Source organism: Crotalus tigris, unplaced genomic scaffold (genome assembly GCF_016545835.1).
Source record: "Crotalus tigris isolate CLP2741 ecotype Arizona unplaced genomic scaffold, ASM1654583v1 scf7180000019463.280638, whole genome shotgun sequence".
Taxonomy (NCBI): Eukaryota; Metazoa; Chordata; class Lepidosauria; order Squamata; family Viperidae; genus Crotalus; species Crotalus tigris.
This window is the reverse complement of record NW_024097549.1, coordinates 41,507-66,550: the sequence shown is the minus strand read 5'-3', so window position 1 is coordinate 66,550 and position 25,044 is coordinate 41,507. Positions and strand designations below refer to the sequence as shown.

Below are 25,044 nucleotides of genomic sequence, written 5' to 3'. Positions count from 1 at the left end.
TCCCTCCTTCCCTCCTTCCCTCCTTCCCTCCTTCCCTCCCTCCCTCCCTCCCTCCCTCCCTCCCTCCCTTCCTTCCTTCCTTCCTTCCTTCCCACATTTTTCATGCTAAACTGTGGACCTCAAATCTCTTGTCAGCCCTGGTATTTATTGGATCCAACTATATTTTTTACCCTCAAAATGTGAAACAATGTTTACTGTGCAAGATTTCCTGAAAAGTAAACATATTAGGCTAAACATTGACAGAGGGGCTTGTATTACTGTGCACAATTGGAACCAGTCTGTTTCTTCTTCTTTCTTTTCAATATATATTTTTTCCTTTTCCTTCTTTTTCTTCTTTTTTTTTTTTTGGTGGGTGGGAGAATACAGGCACCTTTTACAGAGAAAAGTTACAACCAGCAGAGTCACTGCTCCAGGTAATGGGATTCTTCTATTCAAAAGGGGCGGCTTTCAAATATTAGAGAAAACTGATTATATTGCAAGAGCTATATCTGAGATTGATTGCAGCCAACCATGTAATAATACTTTTTAATAATGTAATAATAATAATAATGAAAATCAACAGAATTGTTTAAAGATAGTTGCATAACTCTAACTTCATTATTATAACATATTAATAAGTTAAATTCTTTCTAAGTAATGACAAAGATGACCTGGAATAATTAGAAAACAGGTTTTTTTAAAAAAAAAATGCAGACAATCCTCTTGTTTTCTCTTATAGAAAATGTTTCTAACAATCCTATATATATATTCCTAAATATAAACAACTCTGAAAATTGTAGATTTAACTTCAGTATAGACCATATAGGATTAAAACCATTAAAAACAACAGCAACACTTTTATTCAAATATGCAATAAAACATGCTGTTCATTTTTCACTGAAAACAAATGCCTTATAGACAGCAAATAGGGCCTCTAGAAATTCAATCTTTGTGAATTTGAGTAGTAACCTCTTGATATACAACTGTCCCACAGATTATAATCCAATGCAGTCTTTGGTTCAAATATATATTATGATTCGTAGACATATATAATATTTAGAAAGGAATATTTAAAATAAATGGTTACAGGTTAAATGGAACCAAATGGACTTTGTCATGAACACATGTAAGACTAACACAAACTGGATGTAGAATCATTCAAAAACTGACAGCTACACACAAAAATGGAATTAAAATATATTGTTGCATTTTTTTCTTTTAGGATGTTTTGGAACTTTCAAACACTTTATTTCATTGCATTGTTTTCTTCTGTATGTAGTGGTAAGTACCATACATAGGGCCATTAATATGCACTTGTCTATATAATGTAAGTCAGGGGACCCTAACTATTGGGCCATGGTCCACTACCGGGTTGTTGCCTGTTTGGAACTGGACCGTGCGAGTGGCTGGCCAGTGCATGTGTGGGCCGGTTCCCCTCTCCCCCCTGCCAAGTCATAAAGATTGGTGACTGCTGATATAAGTTATCATAAATAATAAGTATACCAAGGAACAGTACCTTAAATGCATAGAGAGTTGTGTCTTCAAAAGTAATTTTCAAAAGTAGCATCATTTTCAATTAACATTTTTTATGAAAAGGTACAAGCTTTTGTGATTGGCAGCTCACTTCAGATGCATCTATGGTAGACAGCTACTTGTAGATGAATTACTGAGCATGTAGACAAGCTTATTGATTGGTTGAAATGTTCAATTGAATTCAGAGTTCTGCAAAGAAGCAAATGGCTTTTGCCAGTTCTCCTTATCATCTTTTCAATACCATTAGAGATTTCTTTTTTAAAAAAGAAATAGTATAAGAGTTGAAGAGTAATGAAAGACCTACCAGAAAAAGGTGTGATTCTGATTTTAGTGCTAAATTGGAGCATTCCACAATATTTTATTGATAATTTTACTCATAGATCACAAAATCTTTCCCTACACCCCTATGAGGGAGAAAATTAACACTTGCTTATTATTTCATTCTTGGCTCACCTAGAATTGATCCATAATATGCTAGAAATAATAAGATTAGTGGCTGTTTACAAGACTGAACCAAGGACTATGGCCAGGGGCATCTTTCTTTAGCATTTCCATTTTATTCAGATAAAAATATCCTTAGAGGCAGGATCAATAATTTTTGAATTTAATATTTTTCATGAATTTAGTACTTGCAGGCAGTTTAGAAAAACATGAAATAATCAAGAAAAAGTTCAGCTCTGCAGTGTCTTTCCAACACATGACTGTGTCAATGATTTATGTTCTTTGATTTATAAATCATAATTACAAAAATATTCCAAGCCAGGATAAAATTAAAAAGAATATATTTGAAACTAGCTGTTGTATTTTCTAATTTGCAAACGCTTTTCAAAACAAGTTAAAATTTAATGATGTTACAGGGACAGGCAGTAAAGTAAATGCATTTTAAAAGTGTAGTTATGTATTTCTTATTCATTTTGGAAGTGCTATAGTGTTTTGGATTTTGATGTGAACAAAAATCATTTCAATTTGCCTATATAACAATTTTAATGTTCTATTTTTGACAGTAAACTTCAAAAAGAACTTGAAAGATGTGAGAAAACAGAGATGGAAAATACTTCTGTTTCAGCTATGGAACTTGCAGTCCCATAGCCTTTAAAAGGGAAAGAAGAATGGTTCCCACATTCTGAATTAGCATTCTGGCATAGAATTTTGGGCCATGATAGTATTTTGTTCCAAAACTTGGGTATCAATGACATATTAAATCTTCAAATAATTTGAATTATTTCTATTTTAAAAAATATGGATAATCTCTAATTCTGGCCACGCCCTTTGGTGACAGTTCTTGCATTACACATGGAACCACAAACTAGTTAGCCACATTTTAGCTTGCTATGGTTTGTGATAAGGTTAGTTTATGGTTCTCTAAGTTGTGGAAGCTCAGAAGATTTGGGTTTACTTACTAATTAATCAAATTTATATGGTAACCCCTCTCTCAGAAAGTGACTCTGGCCAACGTAGAACAATATGAGTTATGAGCAGAAAAGGTATTCACTCTGTTTCCTTTCATAGACAAGATATTTGAATTCCTGCATAGGATTCCAGGGCCTTCCTGCATTGACTAAATTTAGATCTTCTGAATTTGCAGCACAGCTAATACTCGGCATCTTCTTTTTCTGTCTCAGAATGTATGTCTGAGATGTACAGAAACACCTATATTGAAGGAGGAGACATATCTAGGGTTTATACTCCAACTGCAGATTATTGTCAGCTGGTATGCACTTATCACCCAAGATGTCTTTTGTTCTCCTACATACCTGGAAGCTGGGTAAAAACCACTGCAAGGTAATGCTAAGATTATTTGATGATTTATGTGTACATTCCTGCATGCATGACAGTGGTATGAAAAGGCCTTTCTAAGACAAAAGAGCAAATAAGGAAGTGCAAAGTACTTCTAAATAAATGATGACAAGAAGAAGACAAGGAGTGGGTGGCAGTGGAAGACAGAGTTACATCGTTGAGTTGGGTGGTCATATAAATCTAGTAAGTAAGAAAATAAGTAAATGTAAGAAATGTCTGTTGTATGAATAATGTGTTCCACTTCCAACTATCAGGTTTTCTTGCTTCCTGAAAGAAATTGATGCTCAAGAATTGCCAAAGATTCATAGAGAAGGAATAATCTCTGGTCATTCTCAGAAGCAATGCACTCGAATTACTGGTAAGACCTAATTGTTTATGAGACTTTACAAAACCCAGAAAAAAAAAATACGGCACCAGAAGTGACCTTATAGCAAATTTAATAATTGGTCTATTTATTTCAATATTCCTTGAACCAGAAAATTTGCTAAAGGTTTAGCTGGAATTTTGACTTGAAGCCCTTTCAGAACTTCAAGTATTTTACTCAAAATCTTCTAGGAGAAGGGTTTTCCTTCCTAAAAACGTTGGATTTTCTTCCACATCTTTCTTTCTCTCTTTTTTCTAGCTTGCAGCAAAAAAGTCTATGAAGGACTGGATATGCAAGGCGAAAATTACAATATAATTTCTGCTGACAATTATCATCACTGCCAACAGAGATGCACCAATGATAAGCATTGTTACTTTTTTACATATACCTTAGAATCATTTCACAGTGTACCCCTACGGTAAATAATAATAAAATAATATTCAGGATTTGTTTCATTGGACAAAAAATAGAATACAAATAGCCTGATATTACAGAAGAGCTTTGATATAAAAGTAGTCCTTGACTTAGGACCACAGTTGAGCCAAAGTTTCTGTTGCTAAGCAAGATATTTGTTAAGTGAGTTTTGCCCCATTTTATGACCTTTCTTGCCGCAGTTGTTAAGTGAATCACTGCAGTTGTTAAGTTAGTAACACAGCTTTTAAGAATGAATCTGGCTTCCTCATTGACTTTGCTTGTCAGACGTTCACAAAAGGTGATCTTATGACCCCGGGACACTGCAACTGTCATAAATATGAGTCAGTTGCCAAGATCTGAAGTTTGATTACGTGACCATGGGAATGCTGTAATGATTGTAAATGTGAAAAACAGTCATAAGTCGCTTTTTCCAATGCCATTGTAACATCAAATGAACACCTCTACTACTTGCTTGTGGGAATAAATGTGCACCCTAGGTAAGTGAACGTGTGATAGCTGGATCTGAAGCATTTATCAAGAAAGGCAGGGACATGCAGATTTCAGGTATCAGATGCAAACTATGCCCCACATTTCAGTTGAGAACTGGATTTGAAATTAAGTTCATAAAATGACAGGTTTAGATTCACTTGTAATCCATTGACCATTGGTTGCTCCTATGATGTATAAAGGTCTTTCTTTCAAGGATCCATGAATTGATCAAATAATTAAATATATCATGTTATTGCTGAACACAATGTATTACTATAAAAAATACAGAGTGATTATATGTAGGCCTTGAGTTGTTTGCACATGCCCGCATCCCCACTTATTTAAGCTTTGGGCGAGTGCATGCTTTCACACACAATTTGTGTGAGTGGCAGGTGTGCGTGCCCACCGCTCATGCAAATGGAGCTGCACATGCGTGCACACGCTTTCCCGCTGCTTGTGCTGCACCATCCCCTTCCCCCACCAGTTCTGCAAAGCCAGAAAGGTTAGAGAACTCTGATCTAGGTTACAACCAGTTTGGTTTAATAGTTAAATTGCTGGATTGGAAATCATTAGACCATGAATTCAAATTTTGTCTTTAGCATAGAAGCTAGCTGGATATCTTTGAGCTGGTCACTCTCTCTCTGCCCTAAGAAGAAAGTACAGCAAAACACTGTGAAAATATTGCCAAGAATACTGTCCTGTAGTCCTCAGAAGTTAGAGTTAACTGAGTGGTCTGTAACAAGTACATCTGGGTTGCAAAAACCTGACTGAATATTAGGTGACAGCAAAGAAATATAGAAACTTTATTTGTTGTCTTCTACTGGTCACCCCTATTTTTCAGTCGATCCCATTTTTCCCCCCACCAGAATCTGTTATTACAGCATACATCCAGAATTTAGGTACTATTGTTTTAGGTAATATATTTTTCCATGAATTCAGTTCAGTCCTTTTTTCCCCCCTAAAATTGTCTAAAGTATTGGCCACCATTTCATATTATGATACTAGATTATGTGAATTAACAATGAGGGATATAGATATGATTGGAGAAATACTTTTTCTTGTCTACTCAATTTGTATAGTTATTATATACAAATTAGAAAATTATTAAACTCTTCTAATTGCTATATTTTGTTCTAAATTATAATATATAAACTTCTAAATTTTAACAATAGGTTATAGCAGAGTAATTTATTTCTAATCTGTAGTACCATGAAAGAGTAAGAAAGTCTTTAGATATTGGAGTCATATTTTACCAAACGTATGGTTTAGCTTTAACCACAGTTGATTGAATAAGCCACAATGGCTGTGGTTACCCATATATATATATAATAACTGAGCTGCTTTCTTTTCTTATCCAGTAATAAATGCTACTTGAAATATAGCAGGACAGGAACCCCAAATCAAATAAGGCAGCTTAGGGATGTTGTCTCTGGATTTTCATTAAAACCATGCCAACTTGCCCAAACAGGTAAGTTGCTTTATCCTAAAAGAAAATATTGTGGATAATATATCCTAGCCTGTTTAGACATGGTGTGTAAATATGTGTCATACCAGACAGTCTTCCAATTTGGCACATTCCAGATTTGTTGGGACTGCCTGAACATTTTAGCAACTGCAATTCCAGGATATCTGGTGGGACCACATTGGGAACTTGCCCTACAGAGTGAGTTCCCAAGCCTACAAGGTCTATAGCAAGACCCTGTGGGCAATTACAAGGCAATTCTATAGATATGAATGCCAATTGTCCTTGTTTCAAACTTTATTATGAATAATACTATAGTCTACCTGGATTCATAATGTTCTTTGCATATTTAGCACATCCTTCTAAATTCTTTTTGCAATGTAGGCTATTCAACCTAAGCTAATACCTAAGATTTGTGTCAAGCATAAATCACCCCTAACCCAGCCTAGTGCCTTTTGTTCAGTCACTGTCTAGCTCATATTTTCAAAGGGCCCCTGTATGGCATCAGGTCCCCCCTCTCTCAGAATGTCATCTGAGCTAGATCTTCTGAGTGAAGATTGTACTAACCCACCTGACTCTTTTCTGGGAAGCAGGGGAGAAGGGATACAGCAGGCTAAAATGCACTTCTAGCTACTTTGGACTTATCTTTTGAGGTTTTCAGAAATCTTAATCTTCTAAACCAAGAAATCTTCATCAACCACAAAATATAGGAGCACCTCCTATGCCTGATGTGCAATTTTCTATGAATATTATAGATCTCTGTGACTTGCAAATGCTGCTGAATAAGTGTCACCATTGTATGTAGGTTATGCATTTATGGTGAGGTTAGTCCAGTAGAGAAACACTATATTGTAGCTTTCCCAGTTTGGCATCCTTTAGATATACTGGGACTGCAACTCATTCAAAGTCTCCACACATCTGGAGAGTACCAAGTTGGTATAGACTATTCTTTGCAACCAAAGGTTTTCTGTCATGATTCTCATACATTCTGGCAGAATCTGAAATGTAGACTTTTCCTTTCTCAATCCATGTATTTTGATAATTTGATGACAGCATGGACTACTATGACTTTGCCAATTTATTTTCTATGCAGATTGTCAGATGGACCTTTTTCAACACATTGCATTTTCTGGAATTACTGTTGCAAAGATTTTGACCCCTGACAAATTTGTATGCAGAACAGTTTGTACTTACCGTCCAAACTGCTTATTCTTTACATTTCTCAGCAGAGAATGGGAAGTAAAAAGTCAAAGGTGAGTATAGTTTGATAACATGATGTCATGAGAACTTTTAGAAGATTCAGCATTTATTCTATTACCTTCTATGTTCTATGACAGAGATACCTTGCAGTGGGCATTTCTGCCCATCTGACCAAAATTTGGTAATGTAACACAGATTTGTTGTTGCAGAAATTACAATCTTGCAAAACTTTCTGGTTCTCAACTTACATTATATATGGCTAAATGTTCAAGAGGAAAATTAAGATGTCCACCTGGTAAAAAGAAGAATGTATACATATACACATATAGCAGGGGTCCTCAACCTTGGCAACTTTAAGACTTGTGGACTTCAACTCCCAGAATTCCTCAGCCAGCAAAGCTGGCTGAGGAATTCTGGGAGTTGAAGTCCACAAGTCTTAAAGTTGCCAAGGTTAAGGACCCTTGACATATAGGATTCAGTTCTGCTGGTTTACATTCAGTTAGGCCTGCAGGCACACAAGGTACACAGGGATTGATCATGCTCATGTGATCTGCTGGTGACACAGATTCAATCTTGCTAATGATAAGTATATTGGTAAAAGATACAGAACCTAAACACCGTGTCTATTATTCTGTTCTTAACAGGATTTCTCCTGAATCCAGTCCAAACCATGACTTGTAGGATTAGAAAAAAAAAATGAACACAAAGAAACTCAGAGAAGCTGTGGGGAGAAGTTGTGGGGAGAAGTTGTGGGGAGCTAAGAAAGGAATGGAAGAAAATATAGACTTAAACTGTTAAAAAAGAAGAAAAAAATATAGTAGCAGCCAAGTCACTTGGCAGTTTAACGCATAAATGGCATATAAGCTCAGATCAAGAAAGATCTGGGAAGAAGAATTTTATAGAACTTGAAAAAACTCTGCTTTCATTGACTTATAATAGATGAGGCCAGGAAATGTCTATTACACTTTCCAATGTTCTTTATTTATATCAAATTTCTACTAAAGATACTTCCCTGAAATCGCTGTAGTTTTTACTTCCTTGTTCTTGTTCATCTGTGGGGGGCTTGAAACAGTCAGATATTAGTCATGATTATTTGGTGATTTTGCTTTAGATATACCTGTCTGATGATGACTTCAAGAAGTGAAAAACCAGAGAAAATTACAGAAAGAGCAAATGTTATATCAGGATTCAGTCTCCTGAACTGCCGAAGAGTCGAACCTGGTAATGAAAAGATGATTCAAAATCACTTCCGGTGGATCTGCGTTGGGCGATGGCGGCTACTTTGTAGCCGTCCTCCTGGGTAAGTGTAATGAACCGCTATGAACAGCAGACATCAGCTGTTCAGCGGTTCAAAATCCCCCTCCCGGGCAAAGGGGGGGGGCAGAGGGTAGTCTGAATAGTGGTAGAGCCTCTTATGTACCCCCAATTTTTCTTTTTTGGGGGTGACAGAGTGCTCCCACGGAGTTCAGACTGTCTCCGCTTCCCAGCTGCTTTTGTCCTTGGGACAAAACAAGCCCTCGCAACCACCTCCGCGTTTAAAGTGATTTAGTGGTTTTTTTTTAAGAAGCGGACAGAGTTGTTTAGAGGATTTATTTTTTTGCTTTCCTTGACTTTACATGTATTTTAAATTTAAAGGTTTATTCTTTTGTTATAGTCTTTCTTTTTATTTTTTGCTTTTTGCTGAAAGGGAAAGTAAAATGGCGATCGGCAGACTTTCTAGTGTTTTTTTTTTTCGGGAAGCTAGAATGGCGATCGGCTTTTTTACCTTCTCTTTTTTTTCTTTCTTCTTTTTAAGGACTGGATGGATTTTAGAGTATTATTAATTTTTGTTGTTTAATTTTCTAAACATTATTGTTTTGGTTTGATTTTTTGTTTTGCTTTTTGTATTTTTAAAAGGCAGGCATTTTGTTTCCCCCCCCCTTCTTTTTTTCACTTTAACGATTGGAGTGTATATTCTAATTTCTTTTATTGATTTATTTTTCGCCTTTTTCGATTTTATTTTAAATCCAAAGGTTTATTGTTTTGTTTACAGTCTTTTTTTTCTACTATTTGCTTTTTTGTTGAAAGAGAAAGTAAATGGCGATCGGGAGACCTTCTAGCGTTTTTCTCTTTTTTTTTTTTGGGGAAGCTAGAGTGGCGATCGGTTTTTTTTTACTTTCTCCTTTTTTTTTTTCTTTTTAATGAATTGGATGGATTTTAGAAGTATTATTATTGTTTTGGTTTGATTTGTTGCTTTGTCTCTTGTATTTTTAAAGGGCAGGCATTCTGGTTTTGGTCTGATTTTTTGTTTTGCTTTTTGTATTTTTAAAAGGCAGGCATTTTGGTTTTTCTTCCCTTTTTTTTTCTCACTTTAACGATTGGAGTGTATATTTTAACTTTTTGTTTTGGTTTGATTTGTGGTTTTGTCTCTTGTATTTTTAAAGGGCAGGCATTCTGGTTTTTTCCCTCCTCTTTTCCTTCTTTTTTTTTATTTTAATGATTGGAGTGTATATTTTAATTTTTTTTATTTTTTTTTTCTTCTTTTCTAACTCCCTTTTTTATTTTTTTATTTTTCTCATTATTTTAAAGATTTTCCTTTGAGGGAGTTATGATTTTCTTTTGAAGGAATTTTTGTAATTTTTAAGAAGGAGTAAAGTTTTTTTTTTAAGATGGCTCCAAAGCGTCCACTGAATTTCACAGTTCCTAAATCTTCTGTGGCCCAGCCAACAACTGTGAAGGATATGCAACAAATGATGGAAAATTTTACAATTCAAATTAGGGCAGAAATGAAAAAGATTTTGGAAGAAAATAATAAGATTTTGAGGCAAGACATAGTTTTGGCTCTAAAAGGAGTTGCTTCTGTTCTTGAAAAGTTGAATTCCCATGTGGAAGAAGTAGCTGAAAAAGTGGAATTAATGGAGGGGAAAATTGAAAGTATGGAAAAAGAAATGGAAAACGAGATTCTTATGCTTCAATATGGTCAAATGGAATACGCCTTAAGAATTAGGGGCTTGGAAGAGTCCTTGCAAGAAGATCTGAAAGAGATGGTTGCAAAGGACTTTGCTGTAATTTTGAATAAAGAAAAAGAAGGAATACTTAGTGAAATTGAAAAACTATTTAGAGTTAACTCTGCGGTGGCAGTACAAAAGAATTTGCCAAGAGATGTGGTAATTTACTTTGGGAAGAAATCTTTACGCAATGAAATTATACAAGCTTTTTATAAGAAGAGATTTCAAATTGCTTCACAAGATGTTATAATTTTAAAGGAGATCCCATCTAAAATTTTAAGAAGAAGAAAGGAGTTTGCCTTTTTAGCAAATGAACTTAAAATGAGACGAATTTCGTTTAGATGGGATGTTCCGATTGGAATGGTGGTGAATTACCTGGGAATATGTTACAGACTTAATACTGTTTCTCAAGCAAAAGATTTTTATACTTCAGTATTGGGGGTATGTTCATCTCCATCTATTAAGTTCAAGACTTTGGAAGAAATGGATGTAGAATTACAGTTTGAAGACTCTAAAATTGGGCAACCCCTGTTTAAGAGATCTCAACATGTTCAGATTGAGGAGCAGGAGACAACTTGTGTAGCACAAAACTGTAAAGAAAAGCAGCAACTGAAGAAGAGTAATGAAATTTCACACCTAGTGATTGCTGAATCTGTGGGAGAAGCAAGACCCATAAATCCTTTGGAGCAATCTTCAAGGATGGAAGGGTCATCTGAGATGAAAAAGGGGAAATTCCAGCCTGAGGGGCGTCAACAAGTTGAGAGGAAGGGGCAGAGGAAAATCTGTGCAACGTATAATTGTAAAGAAAAAGACCAACAGAATAAGGAGATTAAGGAATCCCCACATGTACTGGCTTCTGAGTCGTTGGGAGACTCAGAAAAATTGGAGCAGCTTTTGAGGACAGATCCTAAAGCATTTGTTTTAAGCTTTATGACGAAAATGGACAATCGAGGCTGACAATAATAATATCAGTATGATAATGAATGGAGAATGAAAATGGACAATTGAGATTGATAAGGACTGGGGTTTTTGTGGTTGTAACTTGTTACTGATGAAGATTTGAATATCTATTGTGTTTATGGTGGATGGAATTTCCTATAGTGTTTTTTGAGGGTGGAATTTGCTATAAACTGTCTACTTTGGATGGAATCTGATAAGATTTAAATGAGTATAAAGGTGTCTTGTTTTTTTTTCCTTTTTTAAGTTTAAGTAATGTATAAATTTGTGTTTTGGGGGAGTTTATGAAAATGATAATAATATTTTTGATATTAGAAGGATTGGAGTATATTACAATGTGTTTAGTGTTTTGGGCGGGATTTTTAATGTTTAAAGTTTTAAGTAATGTTTAGATTTGTGTTTTTGATTGACTATAATTTGTTTGTTCTAATGTTTCAAGTTTTGATTGTTTAAATTTGTGTTTTGGAGGGACTATAACTCGTTTAACTAAATCTATTTAGATTTGCTTATGATTTATGCTGACTTTATATTGTAGTTATAGATGTTTAAAGAAAGCAGTGCTTAAAATTGTGTCTTGGAAGAAACTTATGTAGAAGGATGGATAATATTATAAGTAAGATTAGAAGATTTTTAGAGTATATTATAATGTGTTTATTATTATTTTCTAGAAATAATTCATTTAATTTAAGGTTCTTAGGATTGTTTAGGATTTATAGGTGTCTTAAGTTTTATATGTGTTTTAAGTTCTTTTTCTTTTTTTTCTTTTGAAACATTTTGGATAAGCCTGTAATCAACTCTGGGAGGTTCAGGGGAGGGTTAGGGAGGTTTGGGGAGTTGGGGGAGGGTATGGGTAGGTGGGCGGGTTTGGGGAGGGGATTTATTTTGTAAAATGTTAAAAATTCTCAATAAAAAAAAAAAAAAAGATGATTCAAAATGATCCTAATTAAAATAAAATTGCATGATCAGTTTTTGGCTGGTAATCTGTCTTTGACATATACTTTCACAATGTTTACAAAATTATTGCAGCATGCCATTCCCGGACCTACCCCGAATTAAACTTCTATGGGACAGAATTGAGTGTGGAATATGTCAGTGGGCACAATGCTTGCCAACAACTTTGTACAATGACTGTCCGCTGTCAATTTTTTACTTACATTTTCCGTAAAATGCAGTGCAACCAACAAGGGTATGTGCTTTTGTTTCATTTACAAAATAATCTTAATGTGAATTTTTCCATCCTCCCCTTTGGGGAAAAAAAAACCCTCTTAGAATGATGCTGCTTTTTTTATTTCCTATATAGCAAATGTAAATGCTACTTAAGAATATCGGCCAATGGATCTCCAGATAATATTGAGGCTGAGAATGAAATAGTTTCAGGCTATTCTTTAAGATTGTGCCAAACTAGCAAAAGCCCTGGTGAGTATCCGATTAAGTGCTCTTCTGTTGTCTTTATAAGCTGGAACAGGAGATGTTCATTCACTTTGGAAAGACTTGTATCATCCCTAACCTGATCATTTCCAGATATCCCTAACCTGATCATTTCCAGATACTAATATTCTCCCAGTCCTGTACTAGCAAGTTACTGAGCCCTGCAGTAGGGATTATGGGGAAATGCAATCTTCCAGCTTGAAACATTGTTCTCAAGGGTGGAAATTATCATTTTACCAATGTTTCATAACTTTTGAATTTAAAATATTTAGTGACACCAAAAAGACTAAAGAAAATTATTCCCATCATTTCATTTCTGAATTTCCTTATGATTCACTATACTGAATATTTTTCAGGCTGTCCACTGGTGCCAAATATTTATTGAATTTTGTTTCTTGTGATTTGACATTATATATCTTTAATTGTTTAGGCTTTAGTAACCTTAATGGGCTAAAAGCTAACATCGGGTTTACTTATTTATTTATTAGATTTTTTTTATCCCATCTTCATTATTTTATAAGTAACTCAAAGCAGCAAACATACATAATACTCCTTGATCCTCCTAGTTTCCCCACAACAACCGTTCTGTGAAGTGGGTTGGGCTAATAGTGAGGGACTGGCCCGAAGTCACTCAGCTGGCTTTCATGCTTAAGACAGAACTAGAACTTAGTCTTTTCTTTTTCTTTTTTTAATGTATATTTTATTAATTTTTTACAGTAACAATCTTTAGTATTTAGTAAGCAACATTGTCTGGGTTTATATGTTTGACATTAATAGTAATACAATTACTATTAAATCAATATTTATTAGAACAAGATTTGTTAGAAGAACAGGTAAAAGAAACAATGTTAGAGTAAAAATTTTGGTTACAGTATTGACCTAGATAATTGGCAATCATTATGGGACAGAAATAAGAGGTTAATACTAGCCACCTCCTACAAAGAAAATTTATACAAGATGTTTTATAGATGGCTCCTTCCCCCTACAAGGCTAGCAAAAATAGATAAAAAAACCTCACCAACATGCTGGAAATGTAGAAGGCTTCCAGGGGCTTACTATCACGTGGTGGGAATATTCAAAGGAGCAAAATTTTTGGAATCGGATAAAAAATTGGCTGGAGAAATACTATTACAAAAAATTGATTTAAAACCAGAAATCTTCTTATTAGGGATTATTAATGATAAACTCAGCAAAGCATATTTTTACTTACTATTGCATATTTTAACTGCAGCAAGATTGGCATATGCCCAAAAATGAAAAGGAAAGGAAACCCCCACTGAGGAAGAAATAATAAATAAAATTTTATCCTGCACCGAAATGGACAGGTTAACTCTAGAGATGAAAAATAAAACTGAAACAGAGTATTATGAAATTTGGAAAAATTTGTACGATTGGTTAGAGATAAGGAGGATTGCTGAGATGATTATCGATTGACTAGTTGATATCATAAGGACTTCTTATTAGTACCTATATTAGGGCACAACTGAAAGATATGTAAATACAATGCTGACGATTGAAAGATGGTTTATCAAAATTTTTACAGATGTTATACGAACAGTTTGTTATACTCTGTCCTGTTAAAGAATATATTTTAAGTTTCTGTTTTTCTTTCTGTAACATAAGGTAATACTAATAGCACTGTTGAAGCCAGGGAAGTTGAATCATGTCCACTTTTGTTTTTAAAATGTACATTTAATAAAATTTGTAAAAAAAACAACACCAATTTTCATTCCTATCCTTTATTCCGTTTTTTTAACCGTTTATAATAATTTCCCCATTTTTGAAAATATTCTGAATCTTGCTTCCCCTTCATTTTCAATGTGAGCCTATCCATTTCTGCATAGTCTAAAATTTTCTTAATTATGTCTTCTTCAGATGGTATTTCTTCATTTTTCCAGTATTGAGCAAATGTAATTCTCACTGCTGTTAATATATGTAATATTAAGTATACACATTTTTATCATAATTTTCTGAGATTATACCTAAAAGAAATAATTCTGGTTTATAGTCTACATGTGCTCCAATCATTTTTTCTAGCCACCTATGTATTTTTGACCAATAGTTCTTTGCTTTAGGGCAAGTCCATCAAAGATGATAATACATGTCTGGATTTTGTCTGCATTTCCAACACTTGCTAGACATATTTTTAAACGTGTTTGCTAGTCTTGCCAGTGGTAAATGCCATCTATAGAACATTTTATATAAATATTCTTTATAAGTAGCTGCCCTTGTTATTTTGTAGTTTCTTTCCCATACACTTTGCCATTTTTCTAACTCTACATTGTGCCCAAACTTTTTTGCCCAAGTTATTATTGTTTCTTTAACTTGTTCATCTTCCATCTTTAAATGTAACAGAAATCTGTACAGTTTCTTAATCAATTTGTCATCTGATGACAATAGTATCTGATCTAATGATGTCTGATCTTTGTAAAAAACATATATTTTTGTATCTTTCTCATATCTCATTTGCATTTGCAGTTGTGACCACCATGATAGCTCAATGCCCTGTTCTTCCAATTCTTGTTTAGTTTGTAGTTTCCCATCAGTATCCAAAATATCTTTATAAGACACAAGTTTCTCATAATTAATTAAGTTTGGGTGTACGAATGCCTCCATTGTCGAAATCCATCCTGGTATTTTCATGTAAGTTGTTGATTTTACCTTTTCCCATGTCAAAAGCAGGGCATTTCTTACATAGCGGTTTTGAAAGTATTTGTGAATTTTGTTCTTCCCATACCATAGGAAAGCATGCCATTCAAGTTGTAGGTCATGTCCTTCTAGGTATAATAGTCTTTTATTTCTAAGAGTTATCCATTCTTTTAACCATATTAGTGCAGCTGCTTGATAGTACAAGGCCCAGTCTGGTAGCCCAAAGCCTCCATTTTCTTTTGCTTTTTGTAACATTTTCAGTCTGATTCTAGCTTTTTTCCCTTGCCAGATAAATTTCAATATCGATGTATTTAATTCATCGAAATTTTTTTGACAATTTTTATTGGTATTGTTTGAAATAAAAAGAGTAGTTTTGGTAAAATGTTCATTTTCACAGTCACTATTTTTCCCAAGATTGATAGTTGTAGATTTTGCTATTTTTTCAAATCTAGTTTTATTTGTTTTAATAATTTTACATAATTATCTTCTTTTATTGTTGCACACCTCGCTGTTAGATATATCCCCAAGTATTTAACTTTCTTAACTACTTGAAGGTCTGTTTTTTCTGATAATTGTTTTTGTTGTTGTTTATCTGTGAAGTTTTTAACTATAACTTTACTCTATTGATTTTCAGTCCTGCTACTTCTCCAAATTCTTCAATCTTTGCTAATAATTTAGGACTTGTCTCTAATGGATCCTCCAATATAAATACCAAGTCATCTGCAAATGCTTGTAGTTTGTACTTTTCATCTTTTATCTCCATTCATTTGATTTCTGGATCCTGTCTAACATTCCCGTTCAATATCTCCAGAGTTAAGATAAATAATAGTGGGGATAAAGGACACTCTTGTCTCATGCTTTTTTTAATTTTGAAATCTCCACTCACAGTTATTTTGGCCATTTGTTTATGATAAATTGTTTGAATTATATTCATAAAATTTATCCAAAGTCCATATATCTTAGTTATGGAACCATAAATTGCCAATTGACATTATCAAAAGCTTTCTGTGCGCCTAAAAATACCAAAGCCATTTGTTTCCCTGGGTGCATTTCATAACATTCCAATGGGTCTAAAATCATTCTTAAATTATTCTTTATTTGTCTCTTTGGTAAAAATCCATTTTGATCTGAATGTATAAATCCAATCAAGAATCTCTTTAGTCTTTCTGCTATTATTGAAACAAAGATTTTATAATCCACATTTAGTAGAGATATTGGTCTGTAATTCTTTATCAGGGTCAAGTCTGAGTCTTCTTTGGGTATTAGCATAATATTGGCATCTATCCATATATTTGGTAGTTTGGCTTTTAGTAATACCTCATTACATACTTCTTGCATGGGTAAGATTAATGTATCTTGTAAATATTTATAAAATTCTGCTGATAGCCCATCTGGGCCTGGTGTCTTATCACTTTTTTTTTTGTCAGTCACTGTTATTTTCCCATTTAGCATATTTTTGAAATTCTCTGAGATTTTTGGTAGCTTAGCATTTTCTAAGTATTACCTTATTTTTCCTGTGGAATTTCTGCTGTATTATAAAGTGTTTCATAAAATTCTTTATTTTTTTATTGTATCGCTTTGACATTGTAGATCTCACATCTTGTAGTTTGTTTATCAATTTCTTCTCTTTTTCTTTTTTCAGTTTATAAGCCAACCATCTCCCCAGTTTATTAGCATTTTCAAAAAAGGTTTGTTTTTCTCTTTTGATTTGTTGAGCCATTTCTTCAGCTTCTATTAGATATAATTTGTGTTTTATTATCACCATTTATTTTTTCAAGAGTTTTCTTTTGTGGGCCTCTTTGTAGTTCTAATTCTAGTTTTGTGAGTGCTTTAAGCTTAGTTTCTTTTATTTTTTATCTTTCATCTTTTTCGGCATTTAAGTTATGGCTACTCCTCTAAAATATGCTTTAGCTATATCCCAAACATTTTGGAGTGATGTATCTTCTTTCTTATTTTATTTGAAGAAAAAATCCATTTCTTTTACAGCTTTTTGTATAAATTCTTTCTCTTTCAATAAGAATTGGCTTAGTCCATCTTGTCTTTTTCTAGGAATTGGCTTAGTCCATCTTGTTGTTTTCATAATCCAATAAAGGTCAGCTTTATCGGATTATGGTCCACCCATATATTAGTTTCTATCTCGATTTCTTGTATATCCCTTCTTAATTCAGGAAATATCCATATCATTTCAATTCTAGACCATGATTTGTGGCTGTTTGAATAAAATGTATATTGAGATTTTTTAGGATTTATTTCTCTTCATATATCCTGTATACAAATTTCTTCTGCCATTCTAAAAAAAGACTTAGGTAAAATGTTCCTTCCTTTTTTTCCCTATTTTACTACTCCTATAATCTAATTTTCCATCTACAATTTCATTAAAATTTCCTGCTAAACCAATATTTTGGTACTCCATTTCCACTATTTTCTTGTGTAATCTTTGATAAAATTCTTCTTGTTTATTATTTGGTGCGTAAATTGCTACCATTAATGTCTGTTTTTGATTTATCATTATTTCTACCACTAGTATTTTTCCTTCTTCATCCGAGTAGATTTGTTTAGAGTTCATTGTTTCTTTGATATATAAAGCTACACCTCTTTTTTTTTAATCATGCTAATGAGAAATAAAGTTTCCCAATTTTCGGGCACTCCAGAAATTTATAATATTGTCTTTTAATATGTGTTTCTTGTAAACTATATCCATTTTTAATTTTTGTAATCGTGTAAAGAGTTTTTTTCTTCTTTACAGGGAAATTCAGTCCATTTATATTTATTGAGAGTATCTCATTATCCTTTCTCATCTTCTTCAATTATATTTAGGATTCATTATCCTACTTGTTCTAGTTTGTCTCTTCTTTCTCTTTGGGCCCTTCTTGGTTTATGATTTCTATTTCTTCCACTTCTCTTTGTTTGGCCACCCCTTCTAATGCTGTCTCTTCCTGTTTTCTAAATTTCCCTTCTGGTTGAAGTTCTGGGTTTCCTTCTTCAAGAAAAGCTCTGTATCTGTCATGAAATTCCCTTGCTTTGAAGATAGAATCCAATCTGTATCTTTTTGTATCCTAATTGATTAGTATCCCTTCCAGTACAAGCCATCTAAAGGTCACTCCTTTCTTAATTAGTTTTTTGGTCAAAAATTGATATTCTCTTCACAAATCCCTTATCCTCCTGGGTATCTGCTTCAGCACCACAATTTCTTTTCCCTTATATTGCAATGGATCATCTCTCACTCTTCTCAGTATTTCATCTCTTATTGATCTTTTAACAAATCTGACATGGATCTCTCCGGGGACTTTGTTTCTTCTTGTGTAGCTTGAGTTAACTCTAAATATTTGATCTATTTCTCCTTCCATTTCCTGCTTCACCACTTCCAGTGCACCAGCCAGCAGTTCTAACATCAGGTCAACAAGGTCCTCCTCTTTGTCTTCCATTATATTCTGGAATCTTAAGAAATAGGATGCCTTTTCCATTTCTAAAACCACTACTGAGTCCTCTAGTTCTCTATTTGTCTGCATCAATCTTTGATTTTCATCTTTTATTTTTTTCCATTTTTTGATCAGTTTCTGCTGATTTGTCTTTAACTGTCTGGATCCTTTGCTCATTCTTTGAGATCTTCTGTTGGAAGTTTTCCATTTGGGATTTCAAATCATGAATTTCTTCCTTCACTTTATCAAAGTTATCTTTTGTTTCTTCGTGATTTCTCTTTATATCTTCTTTAAGTGATGTAATTGCCTCTTGAATGTATTGTAATGTAGTTTGCATATCCTTCTGAAAGGTGTAGTTTTTTTCTTGCTGTAGCATTGCATCAATTGATCTTTGATGCACAGGACTGGGGGTAGTAGAAGGTGGAGCTGAGGATGGTTTTTTGCTAGCTTTGGCTAAATTAGAGACACTCATTTTTGTTCCCGTGCTCACAAGCTTTCTCAGTTCTAGTATATACCCCTATTATCAATTTTGTATAAACCCTCCAATCTTACAACCAATAGTCCTGTATGTCCTTTAAATTCACCTTCATAAATCTTATATTCTTTGTCTGTAACCTCTTATAATCAAATAGACTTCCCCATACAGGGGGAAGCAGGAAGAAGGAAAACCTTCTAGTCCACTTCTATCTTTCACTCCCAGTTTCAGAGATTTCTCCAAAGGTCCAAGGTTTTAGTCTGCCCAAATTTGTAATCCAAAAGTTCCTGAATATAGGGTTAGTAATCCATAAGGACTCCCCCAAATGGAGTCACCACGAGTCAGATTTCCATTGTTTCTAAATAGTTCTTGAACATAGGGGTCTCTTATCCAGTTCACTCCCCCCAAAAAAGGGAGGCAGTAGCAGGAAAGAAAAAAAATATAATCCACTGTAATCCACTTTTAGCTTTGTTTTTCAACACCAATTATCCAAAAATCCAAAAAAAACCAGCCCAAGTTTGTATTCATCAAAGTCTTGCTATTCCAAGTTGGTAATCCACAAGGCCTCTTCCAAAGAAAATACAAAAATCCAATTTCCTCTGTCTCTAGGTAATTCTTAACACTGCAGCACCAATAGTATTTGTAATCCAGAAAAGCTGGATGGCTTTAAAGTAGTTTATAGCTATACAGACAAAAACAGTCCAAAGAGTTTTTTTTCCTCCTTTTCCAGCTGCAATCTGCAAGGTTAGGAAGCTCAGACACATCAAAGAGTCTAGTATGCTATCTCTGTCTGGGCTTCAAGCCAAGGTCATTTCTTCCAGGCCAGATAAAAAACAAAGTCTTGGCGCTTTTCCTTTATTCAACCACTAGATGTCATGAAATGTCTATCTTGAATCAGGACTTATTGAAAGCTCTATTTGTTATTTTTTTCCAAAAAAGGAAAAAAGAAAATAATAAAGTTTTCAAAGTTCTTTTAGATCACTTAAATTTTTCAGTCTTAAAATTTTAAATTGTTTCTGAGTTAGTTTTGTGCTATCTTCTTTTCTCCCAAAAAGGGTGCCAGAAAAAAAATCCCCCCCCACCTTCTTGCTTCTGGGAGCCTTGCTTTTGGGATATTTTTTTTAAATAAGGTTTTTACAATTATAGACCAGGAGGGTTAGTCTCAACCAGTTTCAAACACGATACTTTTCTGCTTGGTCATGCTTTTTTTCCGGCTGTCAGCAGCTTTTGACTGGGTGTTTGTTTGCAGCCAGTCTTTCGCCTGTTGGTTTAGAGGGCTTCCTTGGATCCAGCAGTTTGGCCACTGCCTCACCGCGATAGACAAGGATCCCTTCCTTCTTCATCTCCTCTCCGGGTGACTTTAGGCCCTTTTCTGACCCCCAGCAGGGTGAAATCAGACATGGGAGGCAGAGGCCTGCTTCCCTGCACCGGTCTCACTGCAACGCAAAATCGGAAGTCAGAACTTACTCTTTTCTGATTTCTAGTCTGGTGTCTTAACCACTAGACCAAACTCACTCTCATTTAATTTAATTTAATTTAATTTAATTTAATTTAATTCTTTAATTATTTCATTTTATTTCATTTTTTAATTTAATTTTAATTATTTCATTTATTTCATTTTTAATTTAATTTATTTTTTTATATTTTATTTTATTTATTTTATTTATTATTTTGAATTTACTTATTTTATTTCAATTTACTACTCCTCACCTAGCAAGTTTAGTTTCTTTATCACTTGAAATAATAATTCATTTGAAAGTAATGGCAGTTTATGTATCACTGTAACTAATAATTATAGACAAGCGTTGACATTTTAGCAGCCTATGGAATTTCATATTTGATGGCTACCAAAGTAGCAAAAGCAACTTAACAAGTATATTATACTCGTAATTTAGAAATAAACACAAATTTTCAACATTCATTAGACAAAATTGAAAAACTCAGCTAATGTTGCTTTAGATATAGTTCTATTTCATGGCAAATGGATTTATCAAATGTCAATGCCTGTGCTCTCCATCCCATTCATATGAAGGGACCACAGAGTTTGAAAGAGACTCTGGTTATTGTCCCTCCCCACCCATGGTTTAATGTGGAGCTCTTGGATAAGGAAATTTAACAGAAGAGTTGCCCAAATTCCAAATCCATATTCATTCAGAATTCCAGGACCTAGGAAAGCTGCACAAACTGCAGCTTCTATACACAGGAGCTGTTGACATCCAAAATAACATAGAGATGATAAGGCCCAGGAGAGCCTTGTGCCATAGATGCATGGCCATTAAGGCAGAATACAGCCTTAAAAAAAAAAGTGTTGCCTGTTTTTATGAATAGTATATGAAGCATTTGTTAGCTTAGCTGACAATAAATCTCCAGTTTTTTCCAAGACCTGTTTTTAGTTCAGGCTTCAGATGAAAATGAGAAGGAATAAATTGTGGAGGTCTTCTGCAAGCAAAGTGTGTGTTTTGAGCTCAGCTCTTTGTCTCACGATAAAACACCTACCATTTGCTTTCAGTGGCAATGATTTGTCTTGCTCTTTCCTGTTGAACATTAATAGCTACTGGATTTTGATTCCTTTCAGCATTTCAGAAAAGAAGAAAAATGCATTTAATCTTAAATATACCAGCTTTAGATTTCTTGATATCTTTTCTATTTTTGTTGATTCATGTTTTATAAGCTAGAATCTAGCTGTTCAAAATTCTTATTCCTGTTCCTAAACTTTCTAACATAGTTTTCAACAAATAATTCTAAGCAAATAGTTATATCATAGGTCAAGCTACCTACTGATTGACACATCAACTGCTATTTTCTGGTATGTCTTTACTCTTCTTAATACACTTCATGTGGAGCAACTTCTTTGAACGTCATTTAGGTTGAAACTTTTGAGGGCTCAGGCTCCTAATCAATCTCAAAGGTTAAGATGATTTCCTGATTTAGACTATTAGAGATATACTTTGAATGTCCACCTGTTAGAATAGTTTTTAAGTCCATCAAGAGAGAGAGAAAGAGAGAGATAAGAGATTATATTATGTTAAAATTCATACACTGGGGTACAACATCACATCACATCACATATATGTCCATGTGAACTTAAGAAAAAATGGATCATTTATGCCATTTGGATAGATTCTATATATTTGTATAGAAGAGAATACATGTAGCTCAGAGTTGAACTGTAGAGTTCTTGGTGATCTCTGAGCTTGGTCATTTGCTTGCAGACATTTAATTATCTAAGTAACATGATCAGCACTGATGTTAGCTAATTGGATAATGAAACATGTGTAGCCAAACAACCAAGCTGAGACAGCATCAAAGGCTCTATATATTCCTTTCTGCAATACTGTTAATCATTAGAACTTGTATAGCTCCTAAAGCTAATGCAGTCCTCCAAATGAATTCCATGAATTTGTTTCCTGGTAGAGGCTTTGAACCCCATGGAAAAAGATTTGGCTCTTTGTGTCTGATACTTACTAATAAAATAGAAACTATGTAATGCACTGGTCAATGTAACTTTTAGCATCCATGTTAATGGAATTCCAAATCAACTTTTCCCTTTGTGTACCATCCAATGTTTTAGATTTGAATTCTTATAATCTCATGTCAAAAGCACTGAATGAAACTTGATGTAGTGATTAAAAGTTATTTTAGTCTGTGTGCAGAAACTAGAGAAACAGTCAAGGGTTGTTGGAGGATCAAACTCTTCTGCTGGCGAATGGCCTTGGCAAGTCAGTTTACATACAGTGCTCCCTGTTCAGAGTCATCAGTGTGGTGGTTCAATCATCAGTGACCAATGGATTTTGACAGCTGCTCATTGCTTCAAAAAGTGGGTAAACTATGTTCATAGCAGAAACAGACAAATCATGTAACAGGATAGCTTTTGTTACTGTTGATTAACATGTTCTGATTAAAGTTATCACTACATATGAGCTACTAGGACTGTTGGTCAAAGCCTTGAAGATTAGTCCAGAACTGACATATAGAGCTATTGTTTTATAATTTAAACAATTACATAAAATAATTCTGTGGTGTACTATGTCATGAAATGCATTGTTCACATGTTTTATATCATAGCCTTCATGCAATTAGCTTGGCTGATTGGGCATCATATAAAATGAAGTTCAAAATATCTGGGAGTCTCTCATAGTACCATTGATTCACAATGATGGGAACTGCAGTCCCACATCTGGAGGCCATTAGGATTAAAAATAGTCCTTTGATCTGTCTTAGTAAAGCTGTTCAGTTTGTAATGTTCTCATGATGGTTTAGGTAATACCTTTAATGTGTAACAGGGTAGAAGATGAAAGCACAAATTATCAGAAATTAGTTGCTATAAGAATGGAAAAGAAAATAATTGAATAAGTAAAAATTCAAAAGAAACTTTTTAAGAATACTTAGGAATATGTTTAAATATTTAAATATGTTTGATTTGCATTTGAGAAAATGGTTTCAGATTATGAAAAACAGCCTTATTTCTACATATTTTATCTTAATTTTTCTTGTTTTTATTTTTTTAGCTTTCATTTAACTGAACTTTGGCAGATTTACAGCAGCATTTTGAAACAGTCTGAAATAACAAATGAAACTACTTTCTTCAAAGTCCAAAAGTTGATTGTTCATCCTAGATATGAATTTGCAGAGACAGGATATGACATTGCTTTACTAAAGCTTGACAGACCTATGAATTTCAGTGGTATGTATACATTTATTACAAAACCTTTAATATTATCTTAGGCTTTCATGGTTTGTTTAATAATGGTCAGTTGAATATGCCATCATTGGAATCATTGCATTAAATCCATATATAATAAATGACCATAACAATGAACCCAATCAAGATGGTGTTCTCCAAGTCTAAATAAATTGAGTATATTAAATGAAATATGGTCCAAGAAGAAAAAAAAGGATGCTAAGAAGATTTTGTTTCAGAAAAGGAGGCCTATCATAATGAGAACAAAAGGAAATTCAACAAACAAGTTATCCTACAAATTGGCTCAATTATAGCAGATAGGAAGGTAATCAATATCAAAGTGGCATTTTAACAGGAACTGGGAGCAACCGGTCAGCTTAACATTTACTTCTACAAAATGGTAAAAAAGTAATCAGATTAAAAATAAAACTGTGGCAGAATTAAGCAAAAGTCAACATGGTTTTTACAAAGATGTCTTAAATTTGTAAAAAGGTCTTTGATAAAAGCTTAGCAATCAAAGAGTAAGAAGAACATATTTTTTATGAAGCAAGTAGGCAATCTTCTCAGGGGAATGAAGTGACAAGTGGAATCCTCAAGAGTTTGTACAGAGACATGAGTTTTTCATCTTATTCATAAATGATCTTGATTTGGGAATAAGCAGTGAGCAGACCAAGTACCCAAGATATTCCATGCCACAGTGATCTTGAAGATTTACAAAAAGGTTTCTATAAATTGTATTAATTTAAAGTAATGCAGTTAGGGAAAATATGCTACAGTAAATTCAGAAGAATGCTAAGTCTCTATACCTAAACTAGGATTTTGGGGTCCACATGGTAGATAGTTCAGTGTATTCACTTTAAAGCTGCGACAAAGGGAAATTCCATTCAGGGTTTATTAGGAAAAGGAAAAGGACTGAAAATGAAGTAAGTAACATTGTAATGTCCTAACACCGGGGTCCCCAACCTCTGTGGGCCATCACCTCTTTGCAACTGGGCTGTGGAAATGGTTGGTGAGCGCACACCCATGCGCATCGCCTCTTGCATAAGCAGCAGGTGAGTGCGTGCATGTGCTCTCCATTTGCATGAGGGGTGGGTGCGTGTGCACACTGCTTGGACAAATGGCGCTGCACACAGGTGTGCGTTTGCTGGCCGCTCGTGCAGAACCTTCACCCCTCTCTCTCCCTGCTAATGTGCAAAGCTGGAAAGGCTGG

At 34.1% G+C, this 25,044-nt stretch overlaps 1 protein-coding gene across 2 annotated transcripts in view; it reads left to right on the top strand.

Moving 5' to 3' along the window:
* Positions 1 to 262: 262 nt before the first annotated feature.
* The window catches only part of KLKB1 (kallikrein B1), a 30,970-nt gene continuing 6,188 nt past the window's right edge, over positions 263 to 25,044 (top strand). For both annotated transcript variants that reach the window (XM_039362427.1, XM_039362428.1), the window contains exons 1-12: positions 263 to 413; positions 1,202 to 1,260; positions 3,135 to 3,294; positions 3,564 to 3,667; positions 3,932 to 4,091; positions 5,935 to 6,044; positions 7,132 to 7,291; positions 8,350 to 8,459; positions 12,209 to 12,368; positions 12,483 to 12,598; positions 22,796 to 22,970; positions 23,662 to 23,837. In XM_039362427.1, coding sequence (XP_039218361.1) covers positions 1,203 to 1,260; positions 3,135 to 3,294; positions 3,564 to 3,667; positions 3,932 to 4,091; positions 5,935 to 6,044; positions 7,132 to 7,291; positions 8,350 to 8,459; positions 12,209 to 12,368; positions 12,483 to 12,598; positions 22,796 to 22,970; positions 23,662 to 23,837 — 1,489 coding nt within the window. In that variant the 5' untranslated portion in view covers positions 263 to 413; position 1,202. The remainder of the gene's footprint in view (positions 414 to 1,201; positions 1,261 to 3,134; positions 3,295 to 3,563; positions 3,668 to 3,931; positions 4,092 to 5,934; positions 6,045 to 7,131; positions 7,292 to 8,349; positions 8,460 to 12,208; positions 12,369 to 12,482; positions 12,599 to 22,795; positions 22,971 to 23,661; positions 23,838 to 25,044) is intronic.